The following is a 25,408-nucleotide window of genomic DNA, read 5'->3' as shown; positions in this document are numbered from 1 at the left end:
TAACAGTTTCTATACAAGTCAATAGATCAATAAAAAATACTTCAATGAAATATTTAAAATAATATAAATTTATGTATGTATAATTATTTGTAAGATATGACTTTAAGAATAAATTAAAAATATTAGCAGTAGCAAAAAAAAAAAAAAATATTTTTAAATAATGCTCATAGAGCGTCGATAGCGTTTTCTGCTATTAGTTGAAACAACTGGTCCAGAAAGCGGTGTTATTGGTGTTACAGGAGTCAGTGGTGTTAAAGGTGTTTCAGCCATTTGGGCCGAAGAGGGGGGCCTGAGCTACCATATATAATTTTCAGTCTGTGGTGCTCTCATTACGCCTACACCACCTCCGAGTCTCCTGTAATTCATACAACCACACAATCTCCACTGATTTTGTTCAGGATCGTAAACTTCAATAGTTTTTAAATAGGCAGTACCGTCAAACCCCCCAACGGCGTAAAGTTGACCATTGACAACTGCTAGCCCAACCTTAAAATTAGTTATCAATTAGTACACCATAATTTAAAAATAAATAATAACTGAAAATAATACTGATTAGTCTTACTCCACTTCGTCTAGATGTCATGGCGACGATTGGACTCCAAGAATTCGTATGTGGGTTGTATCTTTCAGCACTTGATAATTCCATGCAATCATCTCTTCCACCCACAGCATAAATAAGATTATTAAATACAGCACAGCCTAAATGTTTTCGCCTTGTAGACATTGGTGAAACTTGTGACCATTTATTTTGTCGTGGATCATATCTTTCCACAGTATTTAACGGCGATTGTCCATCTGATCCACCAATAGCATAGAGATAACCGCCAAGTACAGCGACAGCTACTCCAAGTCGGCGAGTTGTCATTGGTGACACTTTGAACCATTTATTTTCCTTAGGATCATACCTTTCAACATGATTTAAACATTGTACCCCATCCTGGCCTCCAACGGCATAAAGAAAACCATCAAGAACTGCAACACCAACGCTAGTTCTACAAGACGTTGTTGGCGCTACATCACAAGACCATTGGTTTGTTTGAGGGTCATATCTTTCTATGCTATTTAAATAACTTTGACCGTCATGCCCACCAACTGCATATAGCAAATCATTTAAAACTGCAACACCAACACCACATCTTCGTTTACTCATCGGCGCTACCATTTTCCAATCTGCAGTATTTGGATCAAAACGTTCAACTGAAGCTATTGCGTCACCAGAACACCAACCGCCGACGGCAAATAAAACTTCACCTCTTCTTGTTGGTTTTCGAGGACGTGTTCTTGGTCCCTGCATTAATGGTCGTTCTTGTGGAAGTAAAAGATAATTTTTAGCCTCATCTACGAGGTCTCGGCATGCATCATCCGATCGGACAAGTAAATCAGATCCCACTGTGCCCACTAAGAATTTAGGACTTAGTAATGGTAATCTTACATGTTGAAGTACTTGAGCTAAATGTTGACGTCTTTCAGTTACATTATACTTTACCCAATTCATCACAGCACTAAAAACTTGTTCTTCTGTCCTCACATTCAGTTCATCAGATGATACTATATCTACCAACTGGCTAACTGGTAAAAGAAGGAACTCTTCACTTTCCATAACTTCTTGAAAGTTATGTTGGGTAAATTTATCAGCGATTCTCAGCAATTCACGACATGAATGAGTATCAGCAAATGCTCGGATTCCTAAACAATTCGATGGATCTAGTTGTCGCTTTAAAAACTCACAACAAATATCTTGGATTTCAGCGAGCTGAAGAAGACAAGCAGCTGGAAGCAGTGTTTGAACATTGGCTTCTTCTACAATTATATGAGACGTGTAACAGAAATCGATAAGTAACTCCATAGCAACTTCGTCAATGTCTCTTATTGTAACTTCTGTTTGTCGAGACTCTGCTAGTTCCCCAGTGAACATAGCTCTGTCAAAAAACAGAAAACTGTTATAGTACAAATAATTAAATTTCCATTATAAGTAAAGCTACACAATTCTAATTTATTTTCATTAGGTAATTTATGTAATGACGCATTTACAAGCTTGAAGAATAGTTTAAACTTAATATCTTATTATTGATAACATCATTGCTTAAGTTATTGCAAATATATACATAAATATTAGTCATTAATGCTATATGATTAATTTAATTTATATTATTTGACAAAGTATTAAAAAACAAAATCATATTATATACCATTGACAGTAGGATGAACAAAAAAAAACCGACTTTTTTTTCAAGTCTCATATGAAAATTTGTTGATTTATTAACCCTTCGTCACACGCGCTATGAGCGTGGCGCCGCACTTTTTACATTTTCACGGTTTTTTTATTTTTACCAAAAAAAATAAACATTCCAAAAAATTTTAATATTCTCTTCGAACTTTCTAGGAGGGACAAATATTAACAATAATTATACAGTTGTCTTAGAAATTTAATGATTATGTATTTTTGACGAGTATCTCATGAATGCGGCGCCGCGCCGTTCGGTGCGTGTAAGCGCCAGATCGCAATTCAAATCGCGCTGTTGCCAAGTCGTGTTCCCGCTCTTAATATACGGCTGTAATCAGGTAACCTAACCTATGATTGTTACTCACAGGTTATTATTGAAAAATATTTATTTCAATTTTGAAGTTATAATAATATTTTTTTAGTTGTATAATTATGTAAGTTAAATAAATAATATTTTTCAATTTGTACGATTAATAAAAAATTAATGGTACATAAAATAATAAGAAATAATTGAATACTCTTCCATTAAATAATTACCATAAATGTAATTATCTGTCTAATCCTAGAATTAGCCGATACTTTTAACAATTTTTGGATTTTTTTTTCACCATAAAAAATTAGTTTAAAAAAAAATTTGCACTCGCAGAAACTAAAAAAATTAAGGTAAATGTCCCAATACTGGAACAAGGCCCAATACCCGAACGATTTGATAATCATTATATTATATTGTAACTCGTACGCGATGAAATTAAATAAAACTTTCTTTATTTAAAATCTTAATCTGTTAGTTACAAAATAGGATATAAAATAGATTTTAGAATATATCCGAAATATGAAAAAAAAATCGGTCTGTCAGTTGACCCTGCGGGCCAGCCCCAAAACTTCCCGCTGTTTTCAAGCTCAAGAACCTCGAAAACATTATTGTAAATACATTTTCGAGCTCTTCGAGCTCGAAAATACGTTTGTATGCTGTTGTTTTCGAAAAAAAACGTTTTTCACCATTTTTTCTCCAACGAATTGACCGATTGAGACGGTTGAGGTGGCAATCGACGCGTTTTATCAAGTTCTAAAGGTGATCATATTTTAAATTCGATTTATCGAGTCGTTTTTGAGATATTTCGAAAAAAATAAAAAATTTTTTTTTTTTTAATTATTTCGACAACGGTTTCTCTTGAACGAATGAACCGATTTTGATGGTTAAGGTGGTATTCGACGCGGTTTATAAAGCTGTAGAGCCCAGTCCATTTTGGAATCAATCCATCGAGCACATTAAAAGTTATCCAAAAAAAACATTTTTGAAAAAATTTTATTTTTGGAATATCTCTGAACGAGCCCTACCGATCAAGCTCAATTTTCTTACGGCTTCAAGATATTGGCAAGCCGCGTCGAATAACACCTTAAAGTTCAAAATCGGTTCATCCGTTCAAAAAGATACAGGTATTTACATACGTACGTACGTACGTACATACATACATACATACATACACTCGGACATCATCGTGAAATTAGTCAGAATAGCTTCCTAGGACCTCAAAACGTCGACATCTGATGAAAATTCGATTTTCGTAAATCGGACCAAAACTAATAACTTCCCGAATTTTTGAAAATTTACAATTTTCTTAGCGGGAAGTTAAAAATGTTAATTATAGCAATAGTCTCGGATTCATGACTTTTTCATGTCTCTTAATGGTTTTGCTAAGAAATCAGTCAATGGTCTTAAGCTTATAGAAAATCTATAGAATCACTTTTCAATAATTTTTTTTTTTTGTATATGCATCTTGAATGACATAAAATTCAAGAAAACATATTAACAATATGAAAAAAATAGTATTATTATATTTATTTTACTGTTCGTCTATTGGTAAACCAAAATTAACCCGTGCCCAGTACCAGAACAGCCAGTCATATGAATGTTATTAATGTTATCGATAGACATTAACGGAGAGTTTTATTGACTGGCTAAATCAAGTGCAATATTATTTATTACTAGATCCCTAATATTTAATGCAGTATGTATGATTGTTATAAAAAATGCATTAAATATAGATAAACTTTAATTTACATAATAACAAATAAATTTTTGTGTTTTTCTTTTTTTTTTTAGTTATTTTTATAGTATAAACTCAAATGATTTATTTTGTTTCTATTCTTCAGTTCAAATATCTATTTCCGTTGAATATTTAATCATTTAAAAATTTTAAACACATTTTACATTATGAGTGTGACATGGCAGACATCAGAGAAGTTTAAAATTATTAATAAATCGAGTAAATAATTAATGGAATAAAATTTCAAAAAATGCGCATTCAAAAAATTTTGAAATTAATAGTCTTTTTTTTTATAAATTATATTTTTTTAATTATTTTTTTAATTATTTATCTTATTTATTTATAATTTTAATGTTGTCTGATGTCTGCTATATTCACACTCGTTTTACATTAATTTTATTTCATAATTGTTAATATTTTCACCATAAATAAATGCAAAAAATAACTCATTTTATTTACTGTTCCGGTATTAGGACAACCGAATTCCCGTATTGGGACAAGGCTATTTCAGCGTTCCGGTATTGGGTCTTTTGGGTGTCATAGAAAAAATTTTTTTTTTTATATTAAATTTAAGAAAAATGAACTAATTCGATTATTTTTGAATAGGTAAATGTCCATTCTATATGATGTAATAAATTATTCTGATTTATAATCTATTTGAATATTTTTTAAACGATAAAAATCAGTCGTATACCCTTCGTCGTTCCGGTATTGAGACATTTACCTTATAGATAAATTTGTTCTAAATTTCCTTTCTTATAATTAACTATGGAAAGAAAATTATAAAATTGTTAAGGATCGGCTAATCTCGAGATTATTTATCTGTCATCCTATTCTCATAAAAATGATTAATACTGATAAAAAATTTTTTGTCAAGATTAATTTAGATTAATTAAGTAACTATTGATTTCATGAAGAAATTTTCAAAATTTTTTAAATGTTTAATTTAATTTAAGATTAAATAAATAATATAACTATTTTCTAATAATAATATGTATGAAATATTTATTGGGTACTTGGCAACACTGCATGAAATTTAACACGGCGGCGCGGCGCTCATCGTGCGTGTGACAAAGTCGGGTAAAAACACGCGTGTAACGAAGGGTTAACAAATTTTCAGAACCCTCTCCAAAAATCAGCTCAAAAAAAATTTTTTAAGAAGTCGCTCACAAATTCTGAAAATTCCAAAAATGATTGAAATTCGAATTTTTTTTTCCTAATTTTTCACTTCCCGCTATGAAAATCGACGATTTTCGAAAAATTCGGGAAGTTATTGTTTTCACCCAGATTAGCAAAAATAGAAATTCTATCAGATGTCGACGTTTTGAGGTACTAGGAAGCTATTCTGACTATTTTCAGAATGATGTCCGAGTGTCTGTATGTGTGTGTGTGTGTGTGTGTGTGTGTGTGTGTGTGTGTGTGTGTGTGTGTGTGTGTGTGTGTGTGTGTGTGTGTGTGTGTGTGTGTGTGTGTGTGTGTGTGTGTGTGTGTGTGTGTGTGTGTGTGTGTGTGTGCGTGTGTGTATGTATGTATGTAAAGTCTTTGTAACTTTTAAACTAATGAGCTGATTTGAATGGTTAAGGTGGCAATCGAAAGAGCTTGTTGGCCATCAACTTTTCTGATAATTTCAGATCATTTGCTCAAGTGGACTCGAAAATATTTGCGAATTACGAAAAAAAATTTTTTTTTTTAGTTTCTTCTTGATTTCTCAGAAACCAGTTGAACGATCGACTTCAAAATCTACTCAGCTCTAGAACTTAATAAAACGCGTCGATTGCTGCCTTAGCAATCTCAATCGAATAATTCGTTCGAGAGTTATCGCGGGAGAAAGAAATGGTAAAAAACGGTTTTTTGCGAATATCTTTGAAACAACTAAACTAAACAATTCCAAAATCCGATCAGCTCTAGAACTCAATAAAACACGCCGATTGCCGCCTCAACCATCAAAATCAGTCAATTCATTCGTGAGATATCGTGGGAGAAAGAAATGGTAAAAAACGGTTTTCTCGAAAACAATGGCATACAAAAGTATTTTCGAGCTCGAAAATGTACCCACAACAATGTTTTCGAGCTCGAGGAGCTCGAAAACAGCGGGAAGTTTTTTTTTAGGGCTGGCCCGCAGAGTCAACTGCTAGACAGATTTTTTTCTATCTCGCGGCAGCAATAGTTTGTATCTGTAAAACAATGAATATGCTAAAAGTTTTAGCCCAAAATTAAAATAATTAAACGTCGCTCGAGAATTTGAATGTTTCCGAGTTCTGTCTTTCGGACGATTTCGAGCGACCCTTGAAAATTAATATTAAAGCATCTCAATTTTTTCACCATCATTTTATATCATGACGAATAAATATAGAATCCGAGACATAGAAAAAATGTTATTTACATACTTTTTATTTTTTTTAAAAGTTATATTCTAGTGAAATGATAATAATTGAGTTATAAGAAAATACTAAAATTAATTCAAAGTATTAGCTAGTTATTATGAGCTAATATTCAAAATTCTTGAGCGACGTTTAAAAATCCATTTTTTTCAGCTAAAATTTTCAGCATGACATTGATTTTAAAGGTAAATAATATTTCTGCCACGAGAAAAAAAACATTAAAAAAAGAAAATCTGAATTTCAATAATTTTTGGAATTTCCGAATTTCTCGAGCGACCCCCTAAAAATTGTTTATCGAGCTGATTTTTGGAGAGGGTTCTTAAAACATGTGAAACCAACCAATTTTCATATGAGACTGGAAAACAAATAAAAGTCGGTTTTTTTGGGTCACCCAAATCGACAGTTATTTTACTATAAAAAACGTATGCAATAAAAGTTAGTATATGTTTTTATTACCTGAAATAAGGACTACATGCTGACAAAATTACTCGATGAGCAAATATTTTTCTGGTACCAACATTGAGTACAACATCACAGAGTTCTCGGTGACGTCTTAATACATTCAATTCTGTTAAGGTAGCACGAGGATGCTTCTCGGAAGTATGACTCAGGCGTGCCGGCGATGGAGCTCGTTCAACAACCATTTCACCCATCCTCTGTGAGGATGCTTGGGCAGCCACGTTTCCCGAGGCTCCTCGGCTACCCCCAGCTAGTTGTAGGCGCGACGGGGGTGACGCCCAACCCCACACTGAGTCAATCTGCAAAACCATTCACCAAGACCGAGCAAGTCGGTCTTGCTGTTTTTGTTTCCACCTTGATTCGATTACTTTCAATTACCACCAACTGTCTTCTTATTTTTTTTTTTTCCTGTTTATGAAAATATTTAGAATTATAAGTATTTGATTGATTGAATTTCTAGAAATTCTATTAACTATGTGTACTTTTACTTGTTATGTAAATAATGGTTTTATTAACATGGTGTAAAAAAAATTTTTAACTAATTGAGGTTGTAAAAACAAGAATACATATAGCATAAATTCTAATCAATAATAATAAACGATTAATAGTTTCTTTATATTAAAAAAAGCTATTACTTTCCTTGATGTTTAATTAGATCCACAGCTACAGCTATTTTGGCACTATTTTTATTTAAAAAAATCGGAATATTAAATTTAGTATTTTTTATTTACATAATGATAATAATTATCCATGATCGATTATTCATACCTATATTGTGCACTATAAACGGTATTGATTATAATTTCATAAATAAAATAATCATTTTGACAACTATTTCAGTTGTATAGATCGAAAGTTAACTAACCAATACAACTCAAAACTCTATTTTCATGGATTATACAGTACACTGGTAACCTATAGTATATATATGTATAGGTATACTTACGTGACCGTAAGGGATCCTAAAAACATTATTATGGACCCGAACGTTTCACTACTGACCGAGAATAGAAGGCGAAACAAGCCGAAGTACATTCGGTTATTTTGCGGGCCGGATTATTTTATAGATATTTACTAAGATGCACCTCTCTGAAGTTGACGCTAACAAGTCAGTTTTTGGTAATTTTTTTTTATAAACCATTTGTTCTTGATTTTTCGATCAAAACTATTGTTCGCTCAATAAAAATTAACGTCTGATCGGCATTAGTTAACTTATAAATCAATAAAGGAATGTAGTCGTGATTAATATTATTTGAATGGTGTTCGCGCCTGCTGATATAGAGTGAACTTGAAATGAATGGTGGGGGCATAGGAAAGCAATATTGAGTGCTAAAAGTGGAGCAGACCTTTCTTGCAGGGTTACCAAATGACAAATAAAAAGTATTCCTTAGGGTGCGTTCCACTGAGCATTCACAACGACCCCTTTGAAGTGAGCGCCGAGGAATTGATTTTTTATAAATTTTTTCGCATAAGTCGTTTGTTCGTCGTTTGTTCTTGATTGTTCGACCAAAATTATTGTTAGTTCAATTATATAATTTTTTTAAATAAATAATTTAAAAATGGCTGTGAAGTTAGCGTCGACGACCAGAAAGTTCCCTAATAGCCACTTTGCATTGAAATTGACGGTAATTTGATGTTGAAATTACCTGAAATCTGCTGCCCGAATTTGCAGATAATTTCACAGTAAAAGTTGAAACTAAAAATGTGCGGTTAATTTTTCTTCAATTTTAAGGTAAACTTGTACGAGAAAAAACGGTCGGTAATGTTCTTTCTTACCATTTCAGAAGGTAAGCAAATTTATACATAAAATTGTCTACAATTTGAGCGTAAAAATATACTTAATAATTTTTTAAGTCAAATTAACGATAAATTGACATAAAATTTACCTGAAAATTAATGACAACTTTTGTCTATTCAACTTTTGAAGTGAATTTGCATTCTAATTCTAGCAGTAAATTTACTTCAAATTCAATAATAAATTGCATACAACTTGTCGTAAAAAATGGAAAAGTCCAAAGTTGACGGAAATTTGAAGAAAAATTCAACGAAACTTTTGTACAGTAAACTTTTGCTTAAGCAAACTGTGCTATTGGGGTTATTGTTTTTTTTTATCTGAGCTTTTTATAGTTTGTTCGATCGAACTTGGATTTAGCTTCCCTTTATTTTACCTATAGACTAATTAATAAGCCATTCGTAATTAAAGCTCGGCCGTACCTAACGAAATCTCGAATTTAAGAATTCTACTTACTTTTTGAATATTTATGGGACTCGGACGATGAAAATCTTCCGAGGAAGTTCGTTTTATGTTCTTAGTCGGAAGCTAAGAAAATTGCTGTTATGATAATTGTTTAATAAAAAATGAGAATTCTTGAATTCGAGATTTCGTTAGGTGTGTCCCAGCCTTAATATGATTTCCCTAATAGCCACTTTAGCTTGAAATTGACGGTAATTTGATGTTGAAATTACCTGAAATCTGCTGCCCGAATTTGCAAACAATTTCACAGCAAAAGTTGAAAATAAAAATTTGCGGTTAGTTTTTCTTCAATTTAAAGGTAAAAACTTTTACGAAAAAAAAAACAGTCAGTAATGTTCATTCTTACCATTTCAGAAGGTAAGCATGTTTATACATAAAATTGTCTACAATTTGAGCGTAAAAATAAGCAACAATTTTTCAAGTCAACCCTGATAGCCATGTTGGCCGAAACTTGACGACAACAGTCACACCAAATTGACGGAAAGTTACTGCCGCAAGTTGGCGTCAAGATGATGGCAATAGTTGTAAAGAAATATTTGCTGTCAACTTTTCGCCAACTTTCCTTCAACTTGTGACCAATTGATAAGTCAACTGAAATATTATTTTTTACCACCCCTGATAGCCAGAGTTTCCGATCAGAAAGTTGATGTACATGAGTTGCGACCAACTTGACGACAAGTTGTCGACAACTTTTAGCTCGTGTAACTGTTGCCGACAAGTTGGCTACAAGTTGCTCAGAAACTTGTCGACAATCTACTGCCCCAACCTATCATCAAGTTTCTGAGCAACATGTAGCCAACTTGTCGGCAACAGTTACACGAGCTATCAGTTGTCGACAAGTTTCTCAGAAAGTTGCCGTCAACTTATGGAAATGCCAACTGTTGCGGCCAACTTGGCGACAGGTTGCAGCAGTAGGTTGTCGACAAGTTGCGGCTAACTTGGCTATCAGGGACCCGAGACGACAATTTATCGATAAATAATACCGATAATATTGTATTTGCTCTTATCAATTACGAGTTTCAATGATTGCGCCACCAGATGGCATAATTAGCAGTATGTATATATATATACTAGCCGTTACCTGCCCGCTTCGCTGGGCGTAAATTACAGTTAAGTGATGATTTTTTTATTTCATGATTAAGAATATTTCTATAACTATGGCTTTGACCGATGACTTCCTCGGCAATTGTATTGATATTATTGTAATAAGCTATAAAGAACTAATGACAAAATGCAATTAGAAATAATTACACCACAATCATAACGATGAGACGAAAATGTTATTTGCTTTTTTTTTTTTTGAGTTGAAAACATACGCGTCTCCTTTATCAGATCACGGATAAAAGACGGAGTTTATAATATTTTGATTGAAATGTAATTATTTTTTGTTTTTTCTTTAACATAGATTCATTGAAGTAATTCAGTTAAAGGGTGTATAAAAAATTAATATCGTACCTTTGAAACCCATTTTACACTGAGAAAAAAAACTTTTTTCAAGTATATAAATGCTTGTATCATACCGAGTGAATATTTGTTTAATCTCAGTAAAAATGTACTCCGATCAAGTATATTTTCTTAAAATAAGTATAGAAATTCTTGAATCAAGAAAATATTACTCGGTTGAAGTACATATTTTCTATGATTAAGAATATGATTTGTTTGTATAGTGCCGAGTAAATATTTTTTTAAATGAAGTATTTATACTTGGGAACATTTTTTTTTTCAGTATAGTACATAAGTAGACGATACAATTAATCGTCATACTTAATTTAAACTCTGTAACACATATATTAAAAAAACGGGAATACACTAACGTTTGACACTCCCGCAAACTCCTTTAGGAGTTGAATCTATTAAATTCGATTTATGAGAGATACTTACACAGAAACTAAAGTTATCTTAAATTAAAAAAATATTTTGGAAGCCAAATGTTTTCGGGAATCAAATCAAGATTTTCTTGAGCCAAGAGAATTTGTCTTGGTTAAAAAAAAATTTGCCTTGGTCGGAGAAAATTTCTACTTTATCTGAGAAAATTTAGGTTTCCAAAAAAATTTTCTTGAATCAAGAATATTTATCTTCAGTCGAGAATTTTTTTTTCTGTGTACATGACAAAGTTAACGTTCATGCCGAATTTAAGCTCTGTACCATATACATTCAATGAACGGAAGCATATTAACCTTTAACGCCCCACGAACCCTCTTAGGAGTTTTGATTTTATTAAAGTCGTTTCATGAGGGATCCCTAAATGACATAATAAACGTTCATGCCGAATTTCAACACTGTAACGTATGTATTTGAAAAACGGAAGCATATTAACGCTTGAAGCCCACGCAAACCCCGTTAGGAGTAAATTTTATTAAAGCCCTTATGAAGAATACCTACATGACATCACAAACGTTCACGCTGAATTTTAAATCCGTAAGCCTTGTAGTTCCAGAGATACTATATTGAATAGATTTACATTCTTACTTAGTTACAAATAAGTCAGATTAGACTCTTTTATTTTGACTGTTTAATAAACTGTGATATACGATTCAGTTGACAGAAACAATTGATAAATGAAACAAAATCTAATCGATAAAAAAAATATAAAAAACAATTAACGCTAATGGAATAAAAACAATTGATGGCTGTAATTTAACTGTTTTTTTCTTATACTTTTAGAAAAATAATTCAAATACCCGAATCCTGAGTAACAATTGATTCAAAAAGTAGCCTATATTTTAAATGACAGCATCTTGTATATGTATAAAAAATTTCATCTCAATCAGATAAGTGGTTAATTAGTAATAAAGGTACAAACCGACAGAGAGACAGACAGACGAAAATTCCAAAATGGGTAGATAATGTATGAGTAGGTCATAAAAATGATATTTGACACATAATTCCAAATAAAAACACCATGTACAGACAGAGCCTATAGATTTATATATTAGTAAAGGTGCACAAAAACGGGTGATAAATAATATAAATGATTATTTATAGGTTATGATCTTCATTTATTTTACATATTGTGTAAGATATGTTATTTTGTCTTTTTAATCCCATATATCATACAACAAATTAAAAAAATTCAAGTAATAAATTAAATAGATTTACATTCTTACTTAGTTACAAATAAGTCAGATGAGACACTCTTATTTTGACGGTTTAATAAAGTTATTTAGTTCTTCAATAAGGCATTGGGATAACCTATCAATTTAATTGACAGAAACAATCGATAAATGAAACAAAATCTAATCTATGAAAAAAAATATAAAAAACAATTGATATGCGTTATATAGAAACAATTGACGCTGATGGAATAAAAACAATTGATGGCTGTAATTTAACTGTTTTTTTATTGTACTTTTAGAAAAATAATTTATATACCCAAATTCTGATTTATATTTAATTTAAAAAGTAGCCTATATTCTAAGTGACAGCATCTTGTATATGCATAAAAAATTTCATCTCAATCAGATGAGTGGTTGATCAGTTATAAAGGTACAAACAGACAGAGAGACAGACAGACAAAAATTCCAAAAAGGGTAAATACAGTATTAGTAGGTCATAAAAATGATATTTGACGCATAATTCGAAATAAAAACACAATGTACAGACAGAGCCTATAGATTTATATATTAGTATAGATATATAACCGGTGACCATGGCCGAGCGGTCTAAGGCGTAAGACCTGGGCCTCTCGAACTTGATCACTGGCCAGGCGTGGGTTCGAATCCCAGCGGTTGCCGAAAGAATTTTTCACACAAAGAGTGTGAGGTCTTTCGGCCCTGAGGTTCGTCCCGTCGCCGATGATGAATTTGATCTGGTTTAAATATTGAATTTGATGGAGATGTGAATTTGATTCGTATACGAATTCGACTCGATTGGCTGGATTGGGAATGCCCAAGGCCTTAATATACATATATATACTGAAAAAAAAAAAAAAAAAAAAAAAAAAAAAAAAAAAAAAATATATATATATATATATATATATATTTGTCACTGGAATTTTTAATTTAATTAATTTTTTTGTAATATTAATGATAAAATAATTTATTTAGTATTTATAACAAAATAGGAAATTACATTTGTTTCTGTAACCTAAATCGTTGACATTCTATAATTTATATATCTTTCTTACAATAATATATGGGGCATTCCATGCCAACCCAGCAAACGAAGTCGGATTGAAGTCCAATACGAACCAACCCGATCCAATGCGATTTTTGAAAACAGTGTTTCGTGTTACAACGCATTGAATCGGATAGAATAAATTCGAGGCAGAGTTCAACTTACCGACCAAGTCGGTAGTCTAGTCGATGCGCACGAAAAAATGGTCAAAGATCATTTTTTCGGCGGGTAAAGATCGATTTTGAAAAATTTTTTCTTTAAAATACTAGAAAAAATATAAGGAAAAAAGTTACCATAAATTTGGCGGTGGATCATTTTTTTTTTATAAAGAAATTTTTTCAAGTCCTTAGATTGAAAATTATAGAGGAAAAATTTCAAAAAATCGACAAAAATTCGTATATACCATTTGATTCAGAATTTCGCGAGATGAATTTCTGTCGTATCAAAAAAAATTTTTTTTTTTTTTTTGATTGTCGATAAATTTCAAAAATTTTCAAAACGGGTTTTTTTATGGAAAAAAATTTTTTTTTAACTGTCATTACCCGTAGTTGTTTGGGCAATGGTTCAAACAAAATTATCCATTAGGTCATTTTATTAATTTTTCATTTTTTCTATTTTTTATTTAAGAAAGTGATTTTTACTTTTTTTAAATTTAAAATTCGAAAAAATTTGTTCGGAAGTTACCAAATTTTTTTATGGTTGATGTATGATTTACTAAGAGAATAAAAAAAAAATTGTGAAAATATCGATTTGCTGCCGAGTTACACTCTTTTGTTTATCCGCGCGCGGACGAAATGACGCGCTTTTTCGTTTTTCGCGCTTCAATAATTTTTGTCTTATCAACTATTCGTCGTAGAGACTTCGTTCAGAATTCAGTTTGTTCGTTATTAAATCCCAAAAACAATGATACTAATTTGTCTCGATAACTTCTCAATACTTTTAGAGATATTTCATTTTACATCTAATTTTATTATAAAAAAAAAATGATCCACCTCCAAATTTATCGTAACTTTTTTCCTTATATTTTTTTTAGTATTTTAAAGAAAAAATTTTTCAAAATCGATCTTTACCCACCGAAAAAATGATCTTTGACCATTTTTTCGTGCGCATCGACTGGACTATAAGCCAAACGCATGCAAGTGAAATTTTCCTTTTTGATATTTTATTTATATTAAGAAATTTATGTCTTTAAGGTTGGGCCGTGGTAAATTGATAAACATAATTTTATTTTTCTAATAACGTCAGAGACAAAAGTTTAAATCAAATAAGTTTATCAAAAAGAACATATTATAAACTATTGCAGAAGCTAAAAATAATTTAATTTTAAAATTTCTCTAAAAACTTCTCAAAAAATTTATAAGAAAATAAAATTCTGAAAGTGAATAAAAAAAGAAATCAACTCATTATTAATAAATTTTTAGAAGTTTTAGAAGTTGGTAACAAAATTTTCTGTAGTTATCCAATACTAACGTGTCGGGTCTGATCGTATTAAAACGGATTGAAAAACGGAGATTTCAAAAACTGCATTGAATCGTGTTGAAGCGGATAGGATGTTGAATCCGACTCAATCCGATCCCGTTTGCTGGGAAATCACCGAGGTTTCGGCCCGACCCCCTTCGATATAGTACCGGATATCTCAACTGGTAGAGCACTCGGCGCGATACCGACATGGTCTAGGTTCGATTCTCAGTTCGGGCTATCGATATTTTTCTGAATTTATCTATAAATTGTCTTAGTGAGAAGGTTAAATTGTAGGTTTAGGTTTCACTGTATTTAAAAATTGGGAATTTTCTTCCGAAAAAATCAATCCTTGCCCCTAATACAATTTACGGTTGTTTTGGTCCAATTTTATTCAACTTCTGAGCTTTTAAAAACAATCCAAAGAAACTTCAGCGCAAAGTCATAAAAATAAGCCAAATTTAGAAATTTTTTTAATTTCAATCGAAAAAAAAAAAATATAAAGGAAAGTCGGCACAAAATGGGAATGGCGGGGTTAAATACTGTCTTGGTTGAAGTTTTTTTTGAGACAAAAAAATTTAGAATCGAAGGTTTCCGACTTCGAGAAAATTACGGTGTTATTGAAAAAACTGAAATATTTTATATATCGTGACTTCCGAAAAATTTTTTGTATTTTTTTCTGAAAACTACAATTGAAAACAAAATTTTTCAAAAAAAAAAAGTGCCAAAAGGTCAATTTGTGTCAAAGTTACAGCAATTTGAAAAAAAAGAGCGTTTTTTTTCAAAAATTCGTAACTTTTTTTGGGTTGGGTAAAGAAATCTGAAAAAATTCAGGAAAATGTTTTCGGTAGGATAGAAAATGATAAAAAATTTTCAGCGAAATCGAAGGGGGTCGGGCCGAAACCTCGGTGATTTGGCATGGAATGCCCCATATATTTTAAATAAAAAGAACACTTGTTTTAAAAATATTAATTAAAGAAATGCTAAACCACTGGAGGCTGATTTTCTGCAGAATTTGAATAAAAATCTTCAGTAAATTCCGTGCTCTTCTTTCTCTTTCTCGATGGTTCTGAGGTAGATTTACTTTTTACTCTCTTTCGAGAATCTGCTGCCTTCAGTGCATTTTTTAAGGCTTCATGATATTGTTGCACACTCAAAGTAGGGTACATCACTCTTAAAGCCGCTGAAATGATGTGAAATAATAATGAATGAAGTAAATATTAATTCGAAAAATTATAAGAAAATAAAAATTTCATAATACTTACAGAGAAAATCACGATTGAGCGTGGAACCAGCCAAAGTGTTAGGTTTCCTTTTACTTGGTTCAAAGTAATTGTATGTGACTAACAACTCCTCCATAATGAGTAAATTGTTTTTCAAAATATAACGAACGTTATCCATGACAGATCTTCCTCCTCTGAAAGCACTAATGTAATTTCTCTGTAAAAAAAAAAGTAATATCAATTATGAGCTATTTATTAACTGTTTATAAATATCGAATTCTTACATTATTATGTTAGCACTGTAATTAAAATCCGTTAATATTTTATTTTTCAAGTTTATATACTATTTATAATATTATACTTACTAATTGAGTTCTATCTTTTTCTGAAGCATTATTATATTCATTAACTCCCGCCACAGTACAGAACGGTATAAAATCAGGTTTGGCTATTGACGAGGCAATCCTTTGATTTCAACGCTGATTAACTACTTCCGACAGTTTAGATAGTTGCTCGCCTTGCTCATTTATTTGTTTTGATAGTTCTCTGAAATTATAATAATCATATTAAATTTTTGTTACTTAAAATATATCTTTTAACGGAATTTTTTTTTTAGTGAAACTACAAATTTGAATCAAAATATCAGTATCAGGATAAAAATTTAAGTATAACTTAAATATCAATTTGATGTTTGTAACTTAGTGCATTTTTCAAGACTGACTTACAAAATCTTTAATATAGTCATTATTTTTAATGCTATTACAACAAATAGCGCTACGTAAAGGATCGGATTGTACTTTTGAATTTCAAGGGAATAAACTTTTTCAAGCTTCAAGAAATATATGCATGCAACCAAGTCTCTAAGTTGAAATTGTACTTAGAAGCTTGATAAGTATATATAATAAGTGTATAAAAAATAATCATTTACAAAATATAGAAAAATGTTAACTTACTGCAATAACAAAGTATTGTTTTACGTGATATTAAAAACGTCAAGAAGGACTTTTTTTACCGGGTGTTGATCTGAAGTAAGAACAACTTGCTGTGGATTTTTTGGATTAACAGTATCCCCATCATTTGACTGAATACCATCTTTAGGATTCTGCAAAGGTTTTTCTGGTTTCTGTGAAAGTTCGTCATAATTAGGTAGAGGCTCTGTAGATTTTTGAGGAACGCTAATCGCTCGCGATGATCCTGGATGATTTCCTAATGAGGGGTGTACGCTAATTAATTTAATCGGTTTCTCATTTGTGTTTAGAGGAATAAACTTCTGTCCTGGTTTCACAGAATGTGCTAACTGAGCAACCTTACTGATCTTAAATTTAGAATTGTTCTTCAATGTACTACTGGTGCTGCTGTCGCTCTCGTGGCCGCTCTAATAAAAGAAAAAAAGAAAAATATATTAAATTAGATGAAATGTAAACAATAGTTTTAAATTTTCCGTTAGGTATTCAAATAAAAATAAAATTTACAAATTATATTGCACACCATAATAAATAAAACATAAACCTCAAATTAACAATAAGTAAATAACAGGAATCATGAACCAAAACACACAGGCTGGAAATTAATTTTTGCAAATTTCTTACATAATATATGATTAATTTTTTTTGTTGAGAATTGTCATAATTCCAAAATATGAGTCAAGAGATTGAGAAACCAAGAAATATCGGTCTCCGCCATTGGATATATTTGGTGAACACTAGAAATCTGCAGCTGTAAACAATATAATATAATGTAAGTAAATATTTAACATATCCCGGGAAAAAATGATCAGACCTGATCAGACATGAACAGGCATGAGTCTTCAGGCCTGATCAGACATGAAAAATGACCATGCCTGACCAGGCCTGATCAGGCATGTTCAGGTCTGAACAGGTATGTTCATGTCTGTTCATGCCCATCCGGGTAAAAAAATTATATATAAAAAATGGCCCTATATAATTATATATAATTATGTATAACTATATTCGATTATACATGTTTATAATTATTGCTACAAAAATAAAAAAAATAAAAAAATTCGGGCGTGTGCAGGATTGGAACCGTGGACCTTGCGCTCGAAAGTGTAACTCGCTACCCACTGACCTAAGAGATTTAGTTGAAAAGTAAGTTTCGTATGAACTTCAAGTAATAAAAATCTTATACGTGATAGATTCTTGGTCAACTAAATTTTAGATCTATGAGCAGACATGAACAGCCATGAACAGACATGAACATACATGAACAGACATGGACAGGTATGATCAGGCATGAGCGTATTTAACGCTTCAGACATGAATAGACATGAACAGGCATGGACAGGTATAATCAGGCCTGATCATGTCTAATTTCAGGCCTAATCATACATGAACAGGCATGATCAGGTCTAATTTCAGGCCTGATCATACATGAACAGGCATGGTCAGGTCTGATCATTTTTTCCCGGAATATTTTTGTTAAGCAACACCACACTTGACCAAGAAAAATTGAAATTTGTGAGTAAACGCTAAAAAGCCATCAGTAATTATGATAAATAATATTTAAGAAGACTCATGCACAGTTTTAATTAGTTTATTACATATTAATTAGTGAAGTCAGACACCTTAATAATTTTCCTGAAGAATGAAATCTTAAATATATGTTTAAAAGAACTTACTATTATTTAAATGAAAGTAGATAAATTAAAAACAATTTTTTTAATTTTATTTAAATATTTGAATTAACAAATTGAAAACTTTTTTGTCTTACCTCTGAAACAGATAATTGAAGAAAAATATTGAATTCGACTGTAAATGATTATATTTTTAATAATGTATTGATGTAAAAAACTAATTCGTTGAGGTCCAAAATTTTAATGACAAGCAACTGACGAGAAAATAAAATTAAAAAAATTTTATTCACAGTATTCAATTTTTTTATTCATATAAAGGAAAGCTTCTCAAATTAAATATAGTGATAGCAAGGCGTGATCATATTTCATTTAATGCATAGCATTAAGAAATTAAAACAACTGTTACATTAATTAATGTTACTTGAATTTAATTTTCAAAATTACATTCTGATATCGAGTCAAGAAAAAAGTTAAAAAAAAAAGTAATAGCAAGGAATTAAAAAAAAATACTAACCTCACTATTATATCCAGACATGACTTTTGGTGTAAGATTCTAATAACAAACTCCGCTTGATTGATTTTTATGTTAGTTTCAACATAAATAATTTTTTATGATATAATTATTAGATCTTAAACACCGTTTAAATAAAACGAAATGTTAATAAAGATAATTACGTATATCAGTGTCGTTAATACGCATTTATTTAAAACAATGGCCGCTATCTAGTAAGTAAGCTCTCCCAGACTGGGAGTCCCAGTGAGAGACGCGGATGCACGAAGTATGGATACAAGGAGTCCGAACGGTATAGGCTTTTTCATAGTATTAATGGCCCTAATAGCCACTTTGCATTGAAATTGACGGTAATTTAATGTTGAAATTACCTGAAATCTGCTGCCCGAATTTGCAGACAATTTCACAGCAAAAGTTGAAAATAAAAATTTGCGGTTAATTTTTCTTCAATTTTAAGGTAAACTTGTACGAAAAAAAACGGTCGGTAATGTTCATTCTTACCATTTCAAAAGGTAAGCAAATTTATACATAAAATTGTCTACAAGTTGAGCGTAAAAATATACTTAACAATTTTTCAAGTCAAGTTAACGATAAATTGACATAAAATTTACCTGAAAATTAAAGACAACTTTTTTCTAGTCAACTTTTGAAGTGAATTTGCATTCTAATTCGGGCATTGAATTTACCTCAAATTCAATAGCAAGTTGCATACAACTTGTCGTAAAAAACGGAAAAGTCCGAAGTTGACGGGAATTTGAAGAAAAATTCAACGAAACTTTTGTACAGTAAACTTTTGCTCAAGCAAACTGTGCTATTAGGGGGTCACAACAGTAAACCCAGATCTTAGTTCTCTTTTCTGCTACTGGCTGCGTTAGAATTTAGGACGTACCGATGCTATTATTATTATTACACGTAACACGCATTGGCTCGCGAATGTTTAATTTATTTAAATATAAAATATAAATTTATTTATTTAAAATTAGCAGTCATAAAAAAAAATGGGAAGGTGTTGTACTGTTCATGGTTGTGTTAGTGGCCGAATGGCAAGTAAAAGTGTACGAAAAGTGGCTTTATTTAAAGTACCAAAAGTGAGTAACCTCAAAATAATATATGTTAAAAATTCGTGTAATTAATAATTAATTTATAAACTTGTATAATTTTTAACTAATATTTAAAAAATTTTGTATTTTTATTTATTTTTTGAAGTATATAAATAAATTTTTTTTGAAGGATGTAGAATTGCGTAATAAATGGATTTCTGCTCTGGGCCAAGAATTGAAAGCTACCAGTTTTATTTGTGAATTACAGTTTAATCCAGTGGATGTGATTAAAAGTGATCGAGAGATTTTGAAAGATGGTAGTATATACGTGTATGAATATCAGAAAGTTCATTTGAAGAAGAAAGCTGAGCCAAAGTCAAATATTATTAATGACAGCAATGACAATAATAATAGCTTGTTATCAGATAATGAGCTTCCAAACACTTCTGATATAATTGACCACGCAATAATTGGTGACTGTAGTTTTAATTCAGTTGAAACAAGTACCGTTCATGAAATTATAAATGAAGTAGTTAAACCTGAAAATATAAATTTAGTAAACACGAATTTTCCTGACGGTGCAAATACTGCTATTGAAAATGACAATTTGCTGGTTATAAATGAGACTGAGGAGTTTTCTTTTTATTCAATCAAAGAAATTTTTGAAACTCAGCTACCCCGGGAAAAAATGTTCAGGCCTGATCAGACATGAGCAGGCATGAGTCTTCAGGCCTGATCAGACATGAAAAATGACCATGCCTGACCAGGCCTGATCAGGCATGTTCAGGTCTGATCAGGTCTGTTCATGCCTGTTCATGCCCATTCTGGTAAAACGATTATATATAAAAAATGGTCCTATATAATTATATATAATTATGCATAACTATATACAATTATAAATAATTATTTCTATAAAAATGAAAAAAAAATAAAAAATATGGGAGTGTCTAGGATTCGAACCGTGGACCTTGCGCTTGAAAGTTCGCCTCGTTACCTGTTGACCTAAGAGATTGAGTTGAAAAATAGGTCTCGTACGAACTTAAAGTACTGAAAGTCTTAAGACTCATACCTGTTCATGTCTGATCAGGTCTGATCCTTTTTTCCCGGGTTATACGTGATAGATTCTTGGTCAAAAAAATTTTATATGTATGAAGAGACATGAACAGACATAACCAGGCATGAACAGGCCTGATCAGGCATGGACACGTATGATCAGGCCTGACTGTATTTAACACTTCAGACATGAACAGACATGGACAGGCATGGACAGGTATGATCAGGCCTGAACGCATATAACGTTTCAGACATGAACAGACATGGTCAGGCATGAACAGACATGGACAGGCATGGACAGGTATGATCAGGCCTGAACGCATATAACGCTTTAGACATGAACAGACATGGTCAGGCATGAACAGACATGAACAGCCATGAACAGGCCTGAGTGTATTTAAGGCCTCAGACATGAACAGGCATGAACAGGTATGATCAGGCCTGATCATGTCTAATTTCAGGCCTGATCATACATGAACAGGCATGATCAGGTCTAATTTCAGGCCTGATCATACATGAACAGGCATGGTCAGGCCTGATCATTTTTTCCCGGGACTACGTAAAAATTGGAGTTGGACATTCATAAAAAATTCTTTTATTTCGTTGTCATATATAAGCTCGAAACTGGAATTAGTTTGTCATATAAAAATTGATTTGGATTTAAATGTAACGGTAAGAAGCTTCAATAGCAATAATCAGACTTAATTTAATTATTTAAATAGTATTAAAATTTTTCTTATGTTATAGATAATGAATGCAAAAACTAATATCGTTATTGATATGAATGTAAATATCTCATCAATTGCTTGTCTTTGGCAATTATTAATATCTTTAGAAAATAGCTTTTTCTGCAGTGGAACTGGATACGATGACAAGAAGTAACCGTTAATTTAGACACATTATTTTATAATAACTAATGCTATCACTACTTAGTAATTAAAATGTCAAGTACCGTTTTTAACATGTAACTGAATCTTAATGTTTTATTTTTATAGATGTTCAGTCACTTGTACCCGGGAAAAAATGTTTTTATAAAATTTTATAAAATAATATAAAATTTTACACAATTTTATAAAATTTTGTAAGATTTTATAAGATTTTACAGCAAAATTTTATAAAAATTCATAGAATTTTATAAAATTTTATAATATTTTATACAATTTTATAAAATCTTATAAAATTTTATAAAATCTTCTAAAATTTTATCAAGTAAGATCTTATGACAGAGTGATTAGCTTGCCAAGTCTGGTCGCACCTAAGTATTATAGTCGAATATTAGGGTGCCACTGGAAGATGGACTCGGCCTTCCAGAACCGGATGTTAATTGTAATTTTTGATTCTCAGGGTCGTTTGTAAATTTATATTTTGTGAGAGAGGAGAGGAATAGTGATCAGGCTGAAATAAATTTTATTAAAACTTTGCTTTTAAATTTCAATTATTTTAAGCACCTTGCTTATTATTTATTTAACCTTTTGTTTAACAATTTATATACTTATGACAAACTAATATTCTTATGACAAACTAAATATCTCGTCCCCTGGACGTTTTTCACACTCTCACACACACACGTATTTTAAGCGTCTCCCGGACGTAACACACACACACACTCTCTTTAAAAAACCGTCCACCGGACGTTAAACCTTTAACCTTAATAAACCTTGATTAAAAACCGTCCACCGGACGTTAAACCTTATTTTCCTTAATTTCTACTTTAAAAAACCGTCCACAGGACGTTAACCCGCATATTCTTATTTTCTAGTGTCCACCGGACATATCCTAAACCTAACTTAATCTTTGTCCACCGGACTTACATCACAGACACAGTTTCTTTACTCTAACTTGACTCTACAAATTAATTGACTCTAGTTTTAACAATATTTCGTAACTTTCCCACATAAATTTTTACAATTCATAATTCACTGTATTTCCAATCAATTAATTTATATTTGTTTAATGTAATTTATAAATTAATTAATTTTACCACTTATAAATTTCCTAATTAATTTTCTCTGATTAAATTTTATAATTAATTTGCCACAATTATTATTCGTTTATTACTTTCAATTCCTAAATGTTTCACTGACAATTTTCACAATTAAATTTATTTCACTTTCAAAATAATCCGTTTTCTCAATTTTACTCACAATTTAATTTACCCAAACTCTAGTATCTTTTATTTAGTTTTTAGATATTTTAATTAACTTAAAATTAATTTAATAATCACGTAATGACTAGAATTTGATTTCGGGTTGACTAGAATTTTAGGCCGGTGAATTGGCGTCACACGGTTCCCGATTTTATTGACGTTGATTCGAGTAATTCGAGTAAATTAATGAATCTTAGAATTAATGCGGCCGACGGAATAAATTCCAGCCTGTATTAATCTTAAGATCAATTAATAAATTAATTTATAACGGCTGGAGAGCCTGGAATAAATTAATAAATTAATAATTTTAATTACCGGATTATTAACGCGACAACTTTATTTTATTCTGGCTGTAGAGCCTTGAATAAATACTACAGAGTTTCGGACACTTAATGGCGACAAAACGAGACGCGATAGAACTTTCGAGAAGACGAGATTGAACGGCTGGAGAGCCTGAACTATCCGTTTCTTTACGCGAGATCAACGGAAAGATATTAATTAATGTATTATAATTAATTTGCCAGATTAATAAAATTAATCAGAGGCCATAAGTAATTATAATTTACCTCCAATTTTATTTCAGCAGTCCTAGGAACTTCTAGTGATGATCTGCTCCGGCTGCTAGCAATCGCTCGATGTTAGTGGTGTTCTTTTCCAGGTTTCCGTTGTCCGGATTTCGTCCTCGTATTTTTGCTTCCGTCACAATTTTTATTATTTAATTCACAATGTACTAGATAACCTTGTATTACAATGTGTTTGATCACTTTAGTCGTTCACTTTGTCTTCACTTGGCGTCCATCGCCTTCGGTCGTCAGATTGACTCTCTCTGGGTGTCCAACGAACTCTCTCGATTTTTGGCCCAGCACTCCCTTATAACTCTTCGATTCACCCCCGGAAAACTCATCCCTACTAAATTAATTAGCAAAAGAGAGGGGCGGATGTTCGGGTCTCACTGATCAGCGACACCCGGTGACATGTCGAATCACTCAATTTAATAAACCGAATTATAATTAGGGCCCGTTATCGACCGTGGACAAATCCAATTTTAGAAATAATTAATTAGTCATTGGAATCTATTTTACCCTATTACAATCTGAGTAAGGAACGTAATAAATAAATGTAATTTTATAAAATTGTATGACATTTTATAAAATTGTATAAAATTTAACAAAATTTTATAAAGTTTTACACAATTGTATAAAATTATATAAAATTTTATACAATTTTATAAGACTGTACAGCGAAATTTCATAGAATTTCATATAATTTTATATAATTTTATCAAATTTCATAGAATTTTATAAAATTTTATATGGTAAGATCTTAAAAGGGAAGTCATAATTAGATAAAATTTTATATAATTTTACGAAATTTTATAAGATTTTATGAAATTGTATAAACTTTTATACAATTTCATAAAATTATATAAATTTTAATACAATCTTATAAAATTTTATAAAGTAAGATCTTAGTGAGGGAAGTAATAATTAAATGAAATTTGATATAATTGTATGAAATTTTATAAAGTTTTATCCGATTTCATAAAATTATATAAAATTTTATACAATCTTATACAATTTTATATAATTTTATGAAGTAAGTCCTTAGAAGAGAAGTAATATGTAGATGAAATTTTATAAAATTTTATAAAGTTGTATACGATTTCATAAAATTATATGCGATCTTATAAAATCTTATACAAATTTATACAATTTTATAAAATTTTATAATATTTCATAAAACTTTAGAGAACTTGATGCCACTATTGCATCTAGTGTAGGGTAGCATTTTGTAAAATTTGAGAAAATTTCACACAATTTTATAAAGTTTATTACAAATTATTATAAAAATTGTTAGAAATTCGACGTAAATAGATAAAATTTTCAATGGCCATAAAAAAAA

General features: G+C 31.0%; 1 protein-coding gene and 1 long non-coding RNA gene across 3 annotated transcripts; both read right to left on the bottom strand.

Moving 5' to 3' along the window:
* Nucleotides 1-63: 63 nt before the first annotated feature.
* LOC130665152 (kelch-like protein diablo) lies at nt 64-8,037 on the bottom strand. Of its 2 annotated transcripts, none has more exons than XM_057465442.1 (5): nt 7,881-8,037; nt 7,748-7,792; nt 7,110-7,520; nt 563-1,919; nt 64-486 (listed from the first exon to the last, which is right to left on the bottom strand). In XM_057465442.1, exons 3-5 carry the CDS (start codon nt 7,421-7,423, stop codon nt 295-297), a joined length of 1,863 nt encoding a protein of 620 aa, XP_057321425.1. In that variant the 5' UTR covers nt 7,424-7,520; nt 7,748-7,792; nt 7,881-8,037; the 3' UTR covers nt 64-294. The 2 variants fall into 2 exon arrangements, with proteins under 2 accessions (XP_057321425.1, XP_057321426.1); XM_057465443.1 differs by having other exon boundaries at nt 7,110-7,522; nt 7,754-7,792.
* A 5,436-nt stretch (nt 8,038-13,473) lies between these two features.
* Nucleotides 13,474-17,525, bottom strand: LOC130664941 (uncharacterized). Its single transcript, XR_008989487.1, has 4 exons — nt 17,117-17,525; nt 16,529-16,709; nt 16,206-16,380; nt 13,474-16,123 (listed from the first exon to the last, which is right to left on the bottom strand). It is a non-coding gene; the product is annotated as an uncharacterized LOC130664941 (long non-coding RNA).
* Nucleotides 17,526-25,408: the final 7,883 nt, after the last annotated feature.

The sequence above is a fragment of the Microplitis mediator genome, chromosome 3 (genome assembly GCF_029852145.1).
Source record: "Microplitis mediator isolate UGA2020A chromosome 3, iyMicMedi2.1, whole genome shotgun sequence".
Taxonomy (NCBI): Eukaryota; Metazoa; Arthropoda; class Insecta; order Hymenoptera; family Braconidae; genus Microplitis; species Microplitis mediator.
This window is presented reverse-complemented; position numbering and strand designations above follow the sequence as displayed.